The sequence below is a fragment of the Pteronotus mesoamericanus genome, unplaced genomic scaffold, assembly GCF_021234165.1.
Source record: "Pteronotus mesoamericanus isolate MK-2021 breed Mesoamerican mustached bat unplaced genomic scaffold, CSHL_Meso_final contig_20, whole genome shotgun sequence".
Taxonomy (NCBI): domain Eukaryota; kingdom Metazoa; phylum Chordata; class Mammalia; order Chiroptera; family Mormoopidae; genus Pteronotus; species Pteronotus mesoamericanus.
Genome location: NW_026555085.1, coordinates 47671424 through 47689625, shown reverse-complemented (window position 1 = coordinate 47689625; position 18202 = coordinate 47671424). Strand labels below are relative to the sequence as shown.

The 18202-nt window shown below is 46.5% G+C and overlaps 1 protein-coding gene across 1 annotated transcript in view; it reads right to left on the bottom strand.

Annotated features, from left to right (window-relative positions):
* The window catches only part of ANKRD6 (ankyrin repeat domain 6), a 183522-nt gene that overhangs the window by 24233 nt on the left and 141087 nt on the right, over positions 1–18202 (bottom strand). The window contains exons 3-5 of the mRNA XM_054569711.1: positions 9655–9753; positions 2848–2946; positions 831–929 (exon numbers count right to left, since the gene is read on the bottom strand). Coding sequence (XP_054425686.1) covers positions 831–929; positions 2848–2946; positions 9655–9753 — 297 coding nt within the window. The remainder of the gene's footprint in view (positions 1–830; positions 930–2847; positions 2947–9654; positions 9754–18202) is intronic.

Below are 18202 nucleotides of genomic sequence, written 5' to 3'. Positions count from 1 at the left end.
GCAGGGACTCCGGGCTTTCCACATGCCCCTGGGTCCTTGCATAGGCCAGGGGGCAGGGTGGCTGTGCAGACAGGCCTGGGCTAGGCTACGGTCCACACTGAGTCACAAACGAATCTTGTGTTTTAGTCAAGGACTATACTAGCTCCCCCCTGAGGCTTCCCTGTCCATTAACTGGGAACCACTTTGTTTCTCCTTGTAGCAGCAAAAGGAGTAGGCTACCCCTGCGAGAGGGGGCAGTCGCAGAGGACAGTGAGCCCAAGCTGACAGCACAGGAGGCACATGCTGGGAAAGGCACAGGAAAGAGGCTCCGGACGTAGACTGAGGCCACTCTGGGGAGGCCCTGAGCCAGTCAGGTTGAGGCGCTTTCCTTAAAGGTTTCAGAGCAGGATGGGTACAGGACTGGGCCAGCTGGCCAGTCTGTGGTGACACTTCCAAAGTCTAGGGACACATCAATGAGGAGCATGGAAGGAGAGGGAGAGATGCAAAAAAAAGTGAGATGTGACAAGTAACTAGAGAGGGGAGATGGAGGAAAAGAGGGAGAAGAAATGCTACTGTCCCTCCCCTGTCCCCACGAGGACAACCTCACTCTGATAAACCAATGGCAAAGCAGTGAGAGCCAGGAGAGGTCCAAGGAAGCCAAAGCCACCCCGGGAGGTTCTCCTGCTCACCGTGCAGACTGTGCACATGAAGCCGTTTCAAGCTTTCATTTCTTTGCAGGTTCCACATGCTCCCCTGAGCTCTCTGCTCTGTGAGAAGAAACTCCTGTCCAGAGAAGGAAGCCCGCAGCCACCCTCACCTGGTAATGACTTCTAGCACCTGCAGGGCCTCACCTTGTTCTTCGCAAGCACATTGGCGCCCGCTTTGATGAGCAGCTTGACTGACTGGCTGAACCCATGCCAGGATGCTTCGTGCAGGGCCGTATTCCCGTCCTGAGGGACACACACACATACACACACACACAAAGAAAGCACGTTACCCACACCCTCATTCATCTCATTAACGTCAATACTTCTGAGTGTGTTTTCAGGTCACACATCAGAGTCTTTCTCAACTAGGATTTCTCATCCGAATCACAGCCCAGAAAATGACTTGAGTGGCCAGTTTCTCCATTCTCTCAGAAATGGCACATAACAAGTACAATTCCTGATGCAGTCAAGACTCAGGGTGTGCAATGGATGCCTTAGGCATTGGGGCTTACGTCTCTATGGGAACCCCGGTTGAAAAAGGCACAGTTGCATTTAACAGGAGGCAACATCAGGACAGAGTGTGTCCATTCCTTCCCACTTCCATCACATCTTGGGCTCTGCTCTGCTCCTAGCCTCAGAGAGAACCCTGCAAAGATCGGGCAAATACAGGGTCCAGGTTCACAAATTCCAGGGCCCAAAGACCAGATAGGTAGATTCCCCTTTTCCTTTTTCTTCCCAAATTTTAATCTCATTCAGTTTTATCCAAAAGCCTCAAGGTCCCAAAGAAATGAGCAGGCACTGAAAAAACCGTAATTTGTAAATAAGTGTCCTCAATATGTGGCTTTTAAATAAAGGTAAGCCAATTGAAGATTAACTTGTACCTGCTCAACTTGTAAAAAAGGTATTAAGTGCAGTGGGTTGAATGGAGTAGGGCAGCGAGGATTAGGGCTTGGGGCAGGGGGAAGCACAGAGAAGAGAGGGAGAAATAACCTCCACGCTGCTCCCGGCCAGGGCACAGGGCAGTCGGCTGAGGGCAGCGCAGGCATGTTCTCGAATTGTGCCCAGGGCCTGGTTTAGACTTTCATTCAACCATATCAACAGACAGGGCCTGGTGCTGCTAACACTCACGAGGGGAGGTGGAGGGTCTTAGAGACCACAGTACCTAAGGCCAGGGGGTGGGGCATGCTGGAAAAGGAAGTAGCAACGTGTGGCTGGCCAAAGGGACAGACCGCAGGAAGCAGGAAGCAGGAAGCAGGAAGCGAAAGGAAGGGTGCCCTGCCCCTTCCCACCATACCTGTAGGGTGGGAAGGGGCAGGGGCTGCTGCTGACGACTTGAGTCCAGATCTGAGGGCTCACACAGCTGTGCTCAGGCAGTGAAAACTCATTGAGCTGCACTTGTTATTTGTGTTCTGTTCTGTGCGTATACTTGAGTAAAAAGTTGTTTAAAAAAGTAAACAGGCCCTGATGGGTGTGGCGCAGTTGGTTGGACGTTACCCTCTGCAAAGTGAAAGGTTGGAGGGTCGACTCCCGGTTAGGTTAGGGCACATACTTGAGTGGCAGGCCAGGTCCCTGGTTGGGGGCTTGTGAGAGGCCAAACATAAAAAATTGATGTTTATCTTGTGCATTGATGTTTCTCTCCCTCTCTTTCTCCTTCCCTTCCCCTCTCTCTAAAACTAAATAAAATCTTTTTTAAAATGAAAAATACAGTAAACAGACTGAATTGCATTAAATTGCAAATTTCCATGTTTTAAGATTGTTTGACACTTTAGGAATACTGGATAAATATATATGTCACTGGGATTTCTTAGAAATTGACTTTGCTTATTTTTTTCTTCCAATACAGCTTTAAAACTTAACTTGCTCACTTAACCAAAAAAATAAAAAAATAAAAAAAGGAAGAGGAGGAAGCAATGCGGGGGTTGGGTGGGTAGAGGCACATGTCTTTACGTCTAGACTTCTTTTTTTTGGTACCATTTATGCTTATGTGGTTGCCCACCACTGCCACAGAACAGGAGGAAGGATTTTTACAAATTTTACTAGGATATCAAATACTTGCTCATAAGAAATTTGGGCTGATTTCACCATGTAAAAACATGAGTGATAAGACTTAGGAATGATAACATCTTGCAACGGGCCCTCGGGCAGGCACGCCCCAATTCACCTTGTCCTGCCGGTCCAGGGCGCAGCCCTCCTGGATGAGCGCGGCGATGACCTCGGTGTTCCCCACCACCGCGGCCCGGTGCAAGGCGGTCTGATCCCCCTGCAGAATGTCGTGGAGGTAGAAACGGGTCAGCTCTCCCCACCACCCGCACCACCCACTCACTCCGCACTCACTCACTGTGACACAGGACACCGCCCACACAAAGCAGACTGGTCACCACCCTGGGCAAGGCGGGTCTGGTTAGTAGACAACACACGCCAGGCAGAGCAACTGTGTTCAGTGGGAACCTCACACCAACTGCAGAACAGTCCTTAGCTGCAGAGCTGACCTTAGAATGAGGGTCAAGCCCTCACCTGCTGCCCGAGGAGGTGGCAGCGTTCAGCCAGACTGTGGCTGTCATATTCATGAAGAGCGGGTCTGAGAGCAGGACTGTGTGTGCTGTGCAATTATAGCAGCAATGCCTGGGATCTCTACTACCTACTGAGTCCTCTAGCTCCCTGCTTTCAGAGAAACAGCCATCCAGCTACGTGAGTGAGCAGCACCCGTGGTTTCATGGCGGAGGTGTGTTTGTTGATTGACTTGTACGGGCCAAGAGCAATGCAGGGGTTTATGCTGCGTCATTGGAGGATTCCAGGGATGCGAGTTATCGCTGCATATTTCTAAGCCTCTTCTGATATTTCACGACAGCACTCTGAGTGATTTATGCTGCATTTGACCCCTTGCTCTGTGATCAGATTCCTGGAACTGCAGACCTTCTCTTTCTCCATCGGGGTGCCAAAGGGAACTTGACTCTCTCCCATTAGTGCAGCTGAGAAAATAACTACATGCTCCTAGAGGTAAGACAGTTAAGACTGGAATGAGAGTTACTTTTGAAGTCCCCTAAGAGCATATCTTATCTCTGACAGGCACTCAGCAAGTTAAGACTAATCGAGTCCAACCCAGGGTCCCCGTTCAGACGGGGAGGTGGGAGATGAATGGGAAAATGTTTCTGCACCTGTAAAAGGAAGGGGTGGATGATCCTCAGGGCCCCTCCCTTCCCTCGGGTTCTGTGATTTGGTTGGTAAGAGTTTTGCATAAATGCAGTTTCTTGGTGGAGAATCAGAGGGGCAATAATATACCCGGGGGCGTCCCTGGTCCTTAGCCCAAGAGAAGAGAGAAACTATAAAACAGAAAAGATGAAAATTTTTCAGCGAGAAATGTACTGCTGCCTATAAATAACCCTAATGAAGTTCTAATTCTACTTACTAAACTCCCTGGAATTTAAAACATCAATGTACCTTAAAAGCACTTAATTGGGAAAAAAAAATTCTGGAGATGGACAATGGTAATGGTTGCCTAGCACTGTGAACGTACTGAATGCTACTGGGCTGCATGGTTAAAACAGTACAGTTTATGTTATGGACATTTTCTCACAATTAAAAAAAGCACCTAATGCTATTTAAAACTCAAATTCACTTTCTTAAAATTAAGGAATCTCCCTTTAAAAATCCATGAGAAGTGATTTTTATTTTCTTACAGTTTTTAATACCTTCCTACTTTTTGTACCTAACATTTGATTTGTAGCATTGGGAAAAACTGCTACTTATTAAAAGTGAAAACTATAACAACATATCAGTAAGGGGACTCCATGTCTCAGAATCTTTTCTCACTGCTCACGAGCAGAACATCAGGGATTCCCGCAGTGACGGCCAGGACATCCCATCCGATTACCAGGACTTCGTCAACTGGCCGCAGCCTCTCTTTCACCAGCCCTGTCCTCAGCATCCTAAGCGATTATTTCCATTATAAATTAAGTGTGGACTTCGCTTTCTCCACTTTCGCAGGCCCCTTATTCAAAAAGGACCCTTTCTATGAGGCATGCAGGCAAAAGAAGAACAAGGCCACGGGATCAGCGGTCGCAGGTGTGCACGCCATCACACACCACCTTTAAACACCTGACGCGTTTCCAGACAAGGTATACTTAATGCCCAAGCAAGTTATCATAGAGAAATTGCTCATGTCTAAATAGTTTAAAGTTTCTGTAAAAATTTCTAACACTGCCCTGGCTGGTGTGGCTCAGTGGGTTGAGTGCCGGCCTGTGAACCAAAGAGTTGCTGGTTCGATTCCCAGGCAGGGCACATGCCTGGGTTGTGGGCCAGGTCCCCAGTAGGGGGCACTTGAGAGGCAACCACACACTGATGTTTCTCTCCCTTTCTTTCTCCCTCCCTCTCCTCTCTCTCTAAAAATAAATAAAATCTCTAAAAAAGTGATTCTAAGACTGCTCATTTCTCCAAGAGAATAGTGATGGGTTCCCCCAAAATGGACCTCAAGTGCAATTTCTGACTGATCTGAGGAGAAAGGTGGCCCTCTGCTCTCAGCCAGAAAGGTGAGACTGGAGCTCACTCACGGTATAAACACTGACTTGGCCACACTGCTAATGGTTAGAGGCCTTTCAATATTCCCACAAACTGCTGGCACTCTAACCAGCACTCCTCGGACCAGTCCGAATGTTTTTACATAATGAAACTGAAGCACTCTGTCCATGTTGTGCGTGAAGTGTGGGCAGTAAGCCCTGGACACACAGGTTGCATCAACCACTCCTGCCGCACAAGCTTTTGAACCCAGGGTCCCTGCTGATGAGGGCACAGTCTACCCTAAGCATTGCTTTAGGTCAAATGTTTTACTGTGTTTCACAAACTGCCACTAAATCATGAATTGAGGCAGCTTTGGAACCAGAGTGTCTCCATTATTTATTACTCGCTTTTAGCACAAATCAACTGTATTTACTTCCCTTGAGATAAATTTCCTTTGCAATACTCAAGCTCAGTGAGAAGCTAAACCTAACTCTTAGTTCAGCCCTTAGGAGTCGATTTCCAGATGGATTATCAAGATGCTAAGAGATCTAAAAACTGTGTGAGGATGCAGTGAGAACGCAATTGTCCTTGACCAACCAGAACAGGTGTTTTCCTGCATCTTCCCTCCCTGTGGAGACCTTCCAGCGGCACTGCCTGTCCCCAGGCCACAGCCCATCCCCTCAGTTTGGACCGTCCCGGAAACAGCCCTCCCTCAAAGTCTGAGTCTTTGCCTCATCAGTAGATAAACACTGGTGAAGACCAAGGTCAACAGTTCTCCACCGTAAGTGGCTGTCCTTTAGCTGCACTGCGAACTTTGTTAACAGTAAATGAGGTGGTTCTGGAGGACTGAGGGAGACACCTTCTCTGGTACATAAAAACCAGCCACCCTTAAATTACCCAGATGAGAAATAAAGGCTCCAAGGGACATGAAATACATAAGCAAAGCGCTGCCTTGGGCTATCTTGAGAGCTACTCTTCCCAAGAACACAAGACAGACAATTGAACAATTTGAGAATCTTGATTGCAACAGGATCTGTTACATGCGAATCAATCCACCCCCCCCCCCATAAAACTAAAATTTACTGTTGAAATATTTCCTCTTTGAAATAGGCCACAGAAAAGAACAAAATGTGGCCTCAATACATACTTATTAACAGACCTAAGAAGCAACTGTGACATAATCTTTATTTCTATATGGTTTAAATTAAACATGAAATACTGAAACTTTGGGGAAATATAAAATAAAGGGCTGGGATAAATACAGCACTCAACAGCATTTACTCATTTATTCGGTGAATGCTCACTGACTCCCTACTATGCTCCAAGTGCCATGGCATCTAATTCCCTCATTTTTTGGATTCAAAAAACAAGGTCCAACGCAGGTCAGTGCCCAGCCTAAGATAACCAACCAGCTCATTCAAGCAGTGTGGTTGGGCCAGAAGTCAAATCATCAAGGCTCTTTGCACTCACCCCTGTTTCCAACTTGTGAAGCCAATTAACCTTAGGACAGGTCTTTAAAAACATCAGCCACCTCTGCGGGGCTGGGGCTGCTCTTTACAGAATCATCAAACTGAGTGAGTCAGTGCAGTGCCGTGGCCACTACAGGTGCCCAAGAAGTATTTGTCAAATGATTAACTACAAAGAAGCAGAAGGAAAAATGCTGCAGCTGGACACTCAAAGAGCCAGCAACCTCGTAGTTTGGCTCTTCCATTTGGAACATGCTGACCCGTTTATAAAGTACGTGAACTGGCAGCTTTAATTTTTCTGACGTCAGTGTTTCTTACTTTGGGGTTTTTAAGAAGTTTGGACGCTCTGAGGTCTAAATCTTGGTTCTGAAATACTTTTAGGATTCTCTCCTATGTGGTGAAAAAGAGTGAGCAGACTCCAAAGCTAAGCTCATGGAGGAAATCCCAGTCATGCAAGGGTGGAACATGCCCCTAGTCAGGAGGAATCCCTCCCAGGTGACACAGGCAGACATGTTGCAAGGAAGCTCAAGGCAGGCTAAGTACACAAAGCAAGCTGCTGACCTCTTTTTCTGTCTCTGATCTTCTAGGGTTCTTCCTAGCCTTTCTTCTCTGGTTTTTCTCATTATTTTCTTCCTTCATGCCTTTTACCGTGGCCACAGGGTCCTGGACTATCTCTGAGATGGGGGCTGTTTGATTGCTCATTGACCAATCAGAGATGGCATTATAGCTCCAATGAGAGTTGACAGGATTGGCGGGAAGCAAGAGGGAATTTGCTCCTGGGGTTGCATATTCTAAAGAACTGGTTTCCACGGGTTCAAATTCATAATAATCCCACTCCAGGCCACTGGAGGTCATTCTTCAACTATTCTCAGTCTTTACCATGACATAAAGAACAGTATCTGTAGAATATGAAGTTAGGGGTAAATGCTTCATAATATTAACATTCTCTGTTTCCACCCATCATCTACGATAACATCTCAGAATACAGGTAACTTGTGAAATGATTTTTTTCAATAATGGGTTTCTCAGCTTCTTGAAAGAACACCCATAAAGAATTTTCTTCCTCAAATTCTTGTATAATTTTCAAGGCTGATCATCAAGCACAGTAAATACCTAGAAGACAGACATGAACCATATTCTGGCAAAGGCATTACTTCCAAACTAGTGAAGGTCCATTCCACCTTCTCCCTTCTCACCTCATTTTACACTGCCTTGCTGCTGTATTCTTATGTATTCTTATTTTGTTTGGATTAAAGTTATCTGGGAGAAGCAATGTTTGGCTTGTCCTGTTTCAGGTGGAAAAGATGAAAGAAAATAAACACTAATGCCGGACAATGAAAGAGAGCGACCTTGTGAAAAGTGGAGCTGGCCCTTCCTTCTCCTGACATGGCTCCCCTTGGTCACCCTGTGAGGGCTGCTGCCGGCTGTACTTCCTGTCTTGTCTGGTACAAAAAGCAGAAGTTCCAGGAAGTTAGCACGGCTCTTGCTGCGTTAGACCTCAGGCAGAAGCTCTGGGTCAGGACAGGTTAGTGTGCCTGGCATTGCCGCCTGGCCACCGTGGCAAGCAAGGGCTTCAGTTCTCCAAACAGAAGGCCAGATATGTGCACCAGCAACTCCAAGGCTTGTCTTTTCTGTGGTCAGAATCTCTTCTCTCTCCCTGTATCTTTGCTCTCATCTAAGGATATGATATAATCATCAATGTTATGATGGCTACAGTATAGGAAAATTAAAAAATAGGATGACCCAAGGTAGAAACCAACAACTTAAAGCTAAATCAATGTTTTTGAAAATAATGTTCCTGACGACCTGACAGGTTCCAAACAGGACCAGGGATTTAGGAATGATACTGGACAGCCTTCTGCCCATCATAAAGCAATGACATATTTACTTATTTCTTTGAGAATGCTGTCCTCACTTGCGTGTTTGCTCAGTTTTAGAACATTACAGAGGCCCGAAGGAAACTCGAAGTACTTTGGTAATGTGCACCTTAGCCTACCTGACAGTCTGAAATTTGATAATACTCTACAACCACAGTTATTAAAGGTGAATCTGGAAGAGGTTTTAAGTGAAAACTCTCCAAGGTTCTGTGTTCTTCACAACAGTCCTTATTTCTTAGAGGTCCTACTACACAGACTGGAGTTAGAAACAAAATTAGAAATGGCCCCACATTGTCATAGGACTTTTCCCGAATAGTTAAGTGGAGGACAATTTACATAACCTTTTCTATATCCCCTTCTTAGGAAAGCTACCTTTCCCAAAGGCTCAATAGGGTACCCTCACATACTACGTGACCCCACCCTTCCACTGCTGATTGGCTCAGGAATGGATCTGGACCCTAAAGGAGCCAACTGGAGTCTCTCTTTAGATCATTTGCATGAAGAGACTCAGAAGCTGAGTCTTAACAATGGTGTAGCATGAGAGAGGCCTCTTTCTGGAGGCCTCCTTTTTCTTGGGTTCTATGAAATCAGATCAGTTTTGTTTTCTTTGAATAGGTTGTTTTAAACTAAATGTACACTGACTAAGTGAGATCAAGGTAAGAAAAGGAACAAAATTAAGCTGTTAAGTCCCACCCTTTCTCCAATGGTACCCTTGGTAAACTTGGTAATTACTCACATTTCCAGCAGGCCTTGCCCAGGTGCGCACGTGTGTGTGCGTGCGTGCGTGTGTGTGTGCGTGTGTGTGTGTGTGTGTAGTGTGCTCCTTCCTACTAAGACCCAGGCAAAACGCCCCCGAAACTCTGCACTTGGATGATACCAGATTGAGAATGAACCGTGACGGGGGGAACTACCCCGCATTTCCAGGCTCTAACTTGCTACTGAGAATGGGTCCCAGAGTAGGTCTTTACAAATAAATTCTTCCCATCGTGGGGACCCTGATGGAGACAAAAAGTGCTGACGAGCACCTAGTGCCCTCCCCAGCCACAGCTGGTCACATGCTGCACTGTGGACTGCTAGGCAGACAAGCTCCTCTAACAACCCATCCCCGAGAGAATGACGGCGTCTACTCACATCATCCTGAACGTCGAGGTCGCAGCCAGCCTTCAGCAGGATCTGGACCACAGAAAGATGACCTTTATTGGCAGCAAGATGCAGGGGCGTCCGGCCATGCTGTTCAGGCAAAGCAAACGCCGATTTTTAAAACAGGACATTAAGTCACGCCCCTGGCGCTGGGTACACAGTGGCGTTTCCCCCTCCCCTTCAGTTTGGCAGAAGATTCTTATGGATTTACCCTGAATTCAAGTCTGTCTCAGTTAACCTTGACTACTGGCACTGCAATCAATGAAGAAAACAGGCTCAAAATGTGAAAATTTCCTTCAGTGAATAATTTTTTCTCCCCACTCATTAAAACAACATGTAGAAAAATGAGGTTTCATATTTTCTTCTATTTACCTGCTGGTGCTAATGCTCTGGGCTGATGAAGTGGCCGCCATGAATTTGATGGCATGAGACGGGAGAACAGCAAAAGGCCAAGCTAATCAGCTCCAGAAAAATCCACTTAGCAATTACTCAGAATTCAAACTGCTGGCCAAACTGATTAGAACACATGCTCCCCCTTTTTAAAAACAAATTTGAAAATTACAGAAGTATTTCAGCCATTCAAAAACATGAATAATATTTTAAAATGTACATATTCACTAGTCACTTTAAAAAAACATTAGGGAAAGCACAGATGTTCCTGTGAACCCTCCCAGGTCTCCATTCCCCTCCCATCCCGAGGGAGCCACGCTTAAATTTGATATTCATCATTCTTTTGCCTTTTATTATATTTTACTACATGTTTGTAGCCATAAACAATACCTACACATTGTTTCACTTGTTCTGACAACTTACATAGATAGTATTAAACTGTACAATATCGTTTGGCAAATGTTTTGATACAACATATTTTTGAGATTTTTTTTTTCATATTCTAACATGTAGTTCCAGTTCACTTATTCATCGTTCACCCAGTCTCCTACTCATGGACATGCAGGTGGTTTCCAGTGGTTTGCAGAGCACAGTTGTGTGCACACCTCCTTGTGCACCTGAGAAGGCTTTTGCACCCTGGTGTTGGGTCACAGCGATGATCATTCATTGCACCTGTCCTAGGCATGTGGCTGCTGAGGTCGGACCCTAAGGGTAACACCCAGAAGACCCCCTTCAGTACAACTTAACCTCTGTTCACAGAACTGACCGTGCCGAACTCTAAATTCTCCAAATGCTAAAGGAGACACTATGCCCCCTTTGCTTTCTCCCTCAAGTTCACTATGAAGAAACATTTCCACCCTGTTTCAAACATCGTTTCACCTTGGCCCCAGACAGGCTGAAACACACTGGAGGGCTGAGAGTCTCACAAGGCCTTACATCCTTTTTAGCACCTCGATAAAACTTCCAAAGACCTTTATTGATATTCTAGCAGGATAAACCCATTTATGATTTCCATAAAGTGCCAGTTTGCCATGGGTAACGAGCCGTGGGGGAAAACAGATAGCAAACAATGAAGGATCTTAATTTCTACCCATGAAATGCAATCAAAGCACTAGAATGATTCTGGAAAGAGGTCAGAGCTCACTTTAAAATTAGAATTCTTAATTAAGAAAAAGTTACTCCCAAGAAAGCGGGCTATAAAAAGGCTTTATAAAAAAAGCAACGTCTGAGATGAGGAGTGACTGTCCTTGGCTGACGGCTGTGCTCAGTGCACACTACGTAACCTTGATTCTTTAAATGAAATGTCCACAGCTGATCAGGTGGAGCACAATAACCAGGTCCCGCTCCCTGGGCCCGGTCCCAGGCTCCATCCGTCATCCCGTGTCCTTGTCAAGGAGGTAGGTAAGTGACCTTCTCAGAGGTTCCCAGGCATTCTGAAACAGGCAAGTTCACTACCTGTGGGAAGAGGAAGGCATGTGCGCTTTGAGGAAGGCTGACAGAATGAGGGGACCCAAGAGCGTCTGAGCACCTGGAAACAACCGAGCCTGACGGGGAGAGCTGCCCAGAGAGAGGCTGGGGAAGGCCACAGCCGAGGAGTTGGTGGGCGCTGGGGTCAGAGGAGCCCTGAGGAACATCTCGTCAGCAACCAGGTGTTACTGGTGGGAAGCAAGGCCCAAGTGGGCGACAATGTTTGTCCAAGTGAACACAAGTAATCTGAAGTCAGGAGAAGGAAATGCTGCTGTGGTTCAAACCAGGTCACATCCAGGGGGCGCTTTAGAAACTCCTCCTGACAAAATGAGCCTCCATTGGAGATCCCTTCCTAATCCAAAGTCGGCAGGGAATCCCCTCTGTGGAGAAACAAAAGGCCAGAGGCACTGGAGCCCCCCGAGTTTAGTTTAAATCTCGGCTCTGATTAATAACGTGTGCGTGTGTTTCCGGGCACTACACTCCCCTAACCCTGTTCCCTCGTCTGTAAATTATAAACGTCCTCCACTCTCCAGCCCAGGGACTGCAGTAAGATAAATGAGGTAACACCCACCACCTAACACGGGATCCCCTTCCCTCCAACTGTCCTCAGCCCTGAGCCTGAGGGCACCCCAGCTGCCCCGCCTTAGCAAAGACCAGGGATGTGTTTTCAAAGGTGAACGGGCCTGGGCAAAGAGCTGGATCTCGGATCCCTCAGACGGCCAGAGGGGCCCTCGCAGGAGGGTCGAGGCATAGACCAGCCAGGCCTGGTCCACTCGCCCACTTCCACTTTCGAAACACAGTCCACAGTCGTAGGTCTCATGTCTCTGCTGGAAGTGACTTCTTGAGCGGGAATGCCCTTCCCCGATACCCCGAGAAGAAATGTCCGCGGCCTTACTGTTCCCACTCCCACAGCACGAAGGTCCCTTTTAGGAAACCGCTGCATTCTTTTTGAGTGTCAGCCTGGGCGCTGGCTTCTCCCAACTAGGCGATGATCTCCCTGAAGATAGGCTGTGCTTCCCATAAATGATGAAGCAAGTTGACTCTGGGGTACAGGGGGGGCATATCCAAGAGGTTCCACTGTTCCTCCATCACAGGGCAGGCTGGGGCTACCAGGGACACTGGATCAAGTCCTACAGTTCCAGGCTTGGCCTCAGAGAAATAGAGAGCTTAGGATGGCTGGGGACTCTGAGTTCTGGGGTGCTCGGCCCCTCAAAGGAGGTGTTGACATCCTGGGAGCTTCACGAGCATGTAAGCCGCTGCAGCAGTGACCTTGGGGTTTCTCTGTGGAGGCTCCCTCATGTGTCTGGCCCCGTTTTGGCATCAGCAGTAGGAATCAGTTTCCCGATGAACCAAAAGCCGTGCACTCCTGTTCCCTGGGCTCTCCTCGCACAAGACCACCCCTTACACACACACACACCCTCCACTCCCATCACCACCGCCTACCATAGGAGGACAGCAAGAAAGAAGGAGAAATGTACATAGTTTTCCAGAACATTCTGTAGTGAAAAACAACACAAGTGGAGCTGCTGAGGGAAACAGCTGCTCCCGCCCAGCTGGCAGGGACACTCCAAGGTCATACCTGACAAGTGGGAAAGGCTGCAGTGGCCTGAGTGTGAATGACAGACTCAAGGATGCAACTGCTATCGCACCTCATGCCCCTAGGCCTGGCCCGTGGGCGGCACGCACAGGAGAAAAGACTGCGGACCATGAGGGAGAAGAGGAAGACGTTTGAGAATCATCAAGGTGTTCTGGGTCCTACCCCAGTTATCCTCAAAGAACAGTTCAACCCAATGAACCCAGGCCCTGGTGGGTCCCGGGAGACCAATAACAAGAGGACAAGAGCAAGGGACAGAAGCAACTAACATTTACGGGACACTTACTACCTGGTAGGCACTACCCTAGGAATTTTACATGTACAATGTTTGCTCATTCAGTCCTCCCAACAACCTATGTGGTAGACAGTATCATTAAGCCCATTCTACAAATGAGAAAAACCGAGGTATGGAGAAACTGTTGCTTGTTTTATGTCGTACAGCACATAATTAGAGCCTCGCAACATCCCAAGCTGTCTGATCCCGGCCCCCATGCTGACCCCCGGCTCTACTGTGATGGGGGGTGGTGGCCGCCCCCAGGCAGAGAAGCTCTGAGTCTCACCCTCAGGAAGCTCCCAAGACCCCCAGATGCTGACCTTGGAAGGTGCGTGAAAATAACCTGCTTCCCTTCAACTCTCAAAGATGGAGGGAAGTCTTCCACTCTTGCTGTACAGGAGAATCTCCCGGAGAGGCTGGTCAGTTTGTCCGTCTGTCCACCTCTACTTCTGCCTGAGCCCCTCCTCCACAGGTTTTGACTCAACTCTCTACGGCGGGGCCCAATCATCCGTGTTGCATGATCTCCCCAGGTGATTCCAATGAGGGACCAGGGCTGAGAGCCAGGCCAGGGTAATTCTCCCCAGAGCAGCTACAGGCCCTTGAGTGAACCCCGCCACGATGGGCCTGTCCAAGCAAGAGCCATTCCTTTTGCTACATTCTTCATGATGCTCTCATCTGCACCTGTCAGTACAAAACACGAAAACCGTGCTTTGCCGCACCCAGAGCGCTCCGGACCTTAAAAGAATATATAAGCAACCTAATGACATTCCTAAAAATTTGGAAGATAAAAAAAAATCATCTGTGATGTTACCATGCAATACAACTGTTATTATGTTATCAACCTTTTTCGGTGCATCTTTTCTGTTGATGCTTTGGCATAGTTAGAGTCACAGATCACATAAAACTGTCTAACTTTCCGCATTCATATTATGTCTTAAACCAGTGGTTCTCGAACTCTCTTGGGCAGCTGAATCTTCTGGAGGGCTTGTTAACAGACAGATAGCTGGGCCCCTTTCTAGGGTTTGATTCAGTAGGCCTGTGGTGAAGACAGAACTTGCATTTCCAACAAGTTCTCAGGAGAAACAGCTGCTGCTTTTCAAGTTCCAGGTGCTTGTAATGAACCCCTGCCTTGTACCCTTTAAAGGTGCTGATTCCTCCAACTTGCCCTGATATCAGGGTGGGCCATCTGAGACCAGAAAGGGTGAGAGGACACAGGATCCTGCAGGGAGCGGCAGGGACTCTGAGCCTGTTCACTTCCCAGGGACCTCGAGCAGAAGGGCCTCGAGATGTTGCCAGGCAACATGACAAAAAGGTGGCCCTGCCGTCCACAACTCAGGGGCTCTGGCCTGGGGTGCTGTTTTGTCCTCGCAGGCTGAGCCCTTGTGGGTCCCGGCCTCCAGCAGAACTGCTGCACCAGAGCATCAGAGCCGGTCCTGTTCAAGCAGGTGACCCATAAATTACACTCATAGGTGATTGTAAAGGGAGCACAGAACAAAATGGTCCCTGCTACACAGTTTGAAGAGGCCAACTCCCCTCCCTGGAGGGGCTGGGCTGTCAGGGAACATTCCAGGGGGAGGACTCCTGTTCAGATAAAGATCTCCTGCCCGCAAGGAAGACAAGGAAGCCTGGCCAAAGGCAACAAGCTTAAAATGCACCTTGAAGGGAAATGCATGTGCTTTATTCCCAGCATGTGTTCAGATATGGTGCTTAACCCTTGTCACTGGACAGCCCCAGGCAGACCAAGGTGTTCCCCTACGAGAGGCCTCCCTAGGTAGGGGCTGAGCCCCAGAGAGGGGGCCAGGGGGCACTTGAGAACCACAACCCACAGAAACAAGCCTGGAAGGGCTCTCCCCTCCCACGGACTCCAGGGGGCCTGAGAGTCCTGGGCCGAGGTGTGGTCACTCCTCACTCCAGCCAAGACTCAGAGGCTGGGTCGCAGCTCCTCTCCCCTGCTTGGGTCTCAGAGCCTCCTTACCAAGGGTCAGGCCTTTCAGACCAACAATACCTGCCTCATGAGTGATGAGCCCCGGAGTGGGCCCAGAAAGTGAGAAAGAAGGGTGTTGGTGCTGAGCCATTCCTGGAGCACATCTTTGTTTGATGACATGCTTATACTCAAGGTCACACAGAGACATGGGGCAGAGAAGGATAAAGGAATTGAGATCCAAAGCAATAAAACAATTTAAACATCCTAGCTGGGGGTGATTACAAGGATGCCAGTTGCATAGATGCCATGCACACAACAGGAAACAGTTCAACAGGAGGAATTTAGGTTAGATTAGCATAATAATTTCAAAATGACAAGAGTTCCTTTCTTCAGATCATGAGAAATACAATAGATCAGGATTGTACCATATTTTTTCAATAAAAAAATATTTTCAATTACAGTTGACATTCAGTGCATATTAGCTTCAGGTGTTCAGCATGGTGGAGAGGCATTTGTATAACTTATGAAATGACACCCCCAAGTCTATTACCCATCTGGCAACCCACATAGTTAATACAATATTATTGACTATATTCCCTATGCTATACTTTATATCCCCGTGACTACTTTGTAACTGTGCAGTCTTTTCTGAAGCAAATAATGTCTGTATTACCTGTAGCTTTAAGAAAGTAAGAAAGGAAAGAGAGATGTAGAAATAAGTTATAATGCTAGTAAAATAAGAGTGGCACCTATTTTAGAAACAATGTAACATTCAGATTGAACAGGGTCTTTGGGAGCTTAAAGTGGATGAGGATAGTAAGGAAAGAAGGTTTAATGATTTTTCAAGACCCCAGATCTTGTCTGTGGCAGGAATGCGCAGGGCTGGAACCCTGGCCACCTGGCCCCTCACTTAGGCTGGGAGCGGAGGAAGCCCCCAGGGTCCGTCTTCCCATAGCCAGTCTTCCCCGAGTCCCAACTGCCTGGAATGGTGGCAATTTGGGTCCAAATCTTCAAAGGTTACAATTTATGAAGACAAAGTTATAAAGACATTCAGAGAAAAAATGAGTAAAGAGGAAAAGTGCCACAGATCAAAGGAGGGTGAGAAAATAAAACTTAACTTTACAAAAAAATGACAGTAATTTAAAAAGCCTTTTTTCTTGGTTGGAAATGTGTTTTCCCTGTCTGCATGGATGAGTGACATATCACATATTAATCAGGTTACAGGTGACAAGAAACAGCAAGGGAGTAAATTCCATGGATGATGAAAATCAGGATTCAAGACAATCTCAGGTTGAAAGCAGAGGCTAATTTTAACAACATAGAATGTAATGGGGGCAGATGTAAAACTCTGCACTGAGCATCCACAGTCCAATCCCACGTGGGAGGGGCACTGGGGTTGTCCTGTAAAGTGACAATCCTCCCTTGTAAAGGGACCTGTTTCCTGTGCCCAAAAGCTTCAGAATGCTTAAGTCCTACTTTGGGGGTAGACTACTAATCATACATAATTTGGAGAGACGATTTGAAATGTTAGAAGTCAATTATTCAAATATAATGGCTTAAGTAATAAGTGAATTGCTTTTGAGGTGATCCAGTAATTGCCGGGGTTGGGCTTGCTTCTGGAAAGGCCAACCAGCAAGAAGGACCAAAATATTTCAGTCAACTTAAATGGCTGTGAAGGATTCCCTTGGTCCCTACAGTGCATCTGTCACCCCTACGTGTTAAGGCATTGAGTTAATGGCCCCACGTTCTTCACCGGAAGCTGCTCAGGCGACATTTTCAATGGGCAGCAGACAGATGGACAGAGCAAAGCATGGAGGTCCAATGCGTGAGGACCAACCATGGTCAGGATATGAGAACTGGCCTCTCTTATTTTCTGGTCTTTGTTAGGAATTACTGCCTTTCCAGCAACTGTTAATATAATCATGTGCTTTTCTCCTTTAGCTTCTTAGTACAATGAATTATGGAATCACCTTTGCATTCCTGGATCAATCTCCACTTGGTTGCATAGTATTATTCTTCTGATTAAGTGCCATATTCTTTCCAGTAATGTCATGAAAAATATTTGTATTTATATTCATAATTGAGGTAGACCTATAGCTCTTGTACTATCTCTCTTTCTCTCTTTCTCTCTCTCTCATTTATATTTACCTGGCTTCGGTATTAAGTTTGCAATGGTTTCATAAAAGAAGTCTAGCTTTCCATTTTGTTCTATGCTTTACAATAGTTTGAATAACATTGGAATTGTTCTTTTACAGTTAAAATATGAAACAGGGCTGAGGAACCATTTGGCTCTAGTGTTTTTTTAAAGGTTGCATCTCTAATAATGTTTCTAACTTCTTCTGTGGTAGTTAGACTAAGTTTTCTGCTTATTCTTGGCTCAATTTTATTTTTTTGGTGATTTATTGTAGTAAAATATGTATAACATAAAATTTGCCATTTTAACCATTTTAAGTGTACATTTCAGTGGTATTATGTATATTCATCCACTACTATCCAATTCCAGAAGTTTTTCATCATCCAAAACAGAAACTTTCTCTCCTTTAAACAATAACTTCTGATCGCCTGTTCCTCTCAAGTGCCTGCTAACCTCTTTTCTACTTCTATCTCTATAAATTTGCCTATTTTTTTAAACTGCCTTTTCTTGGTACTTCATATAGGTAAAATCATACAATATTTGTCCTTTGGTGTCTGGCTTATATCTTTTAGCCAACCACAGTGGAACCTTGGTCTTTGAACTTAATTCATTCTGGGAAACTGTTCAAGAAGAGATCTGTTCAAAAACCAAATCTCCTTTATTGTCGCTTGAGAGACATGTGACTGATCACACAAGTATCTGCATGAAAGGGTTGTCAGGTAGAGAGAATTAGGACCCCAAGTTTTGTTATACAAC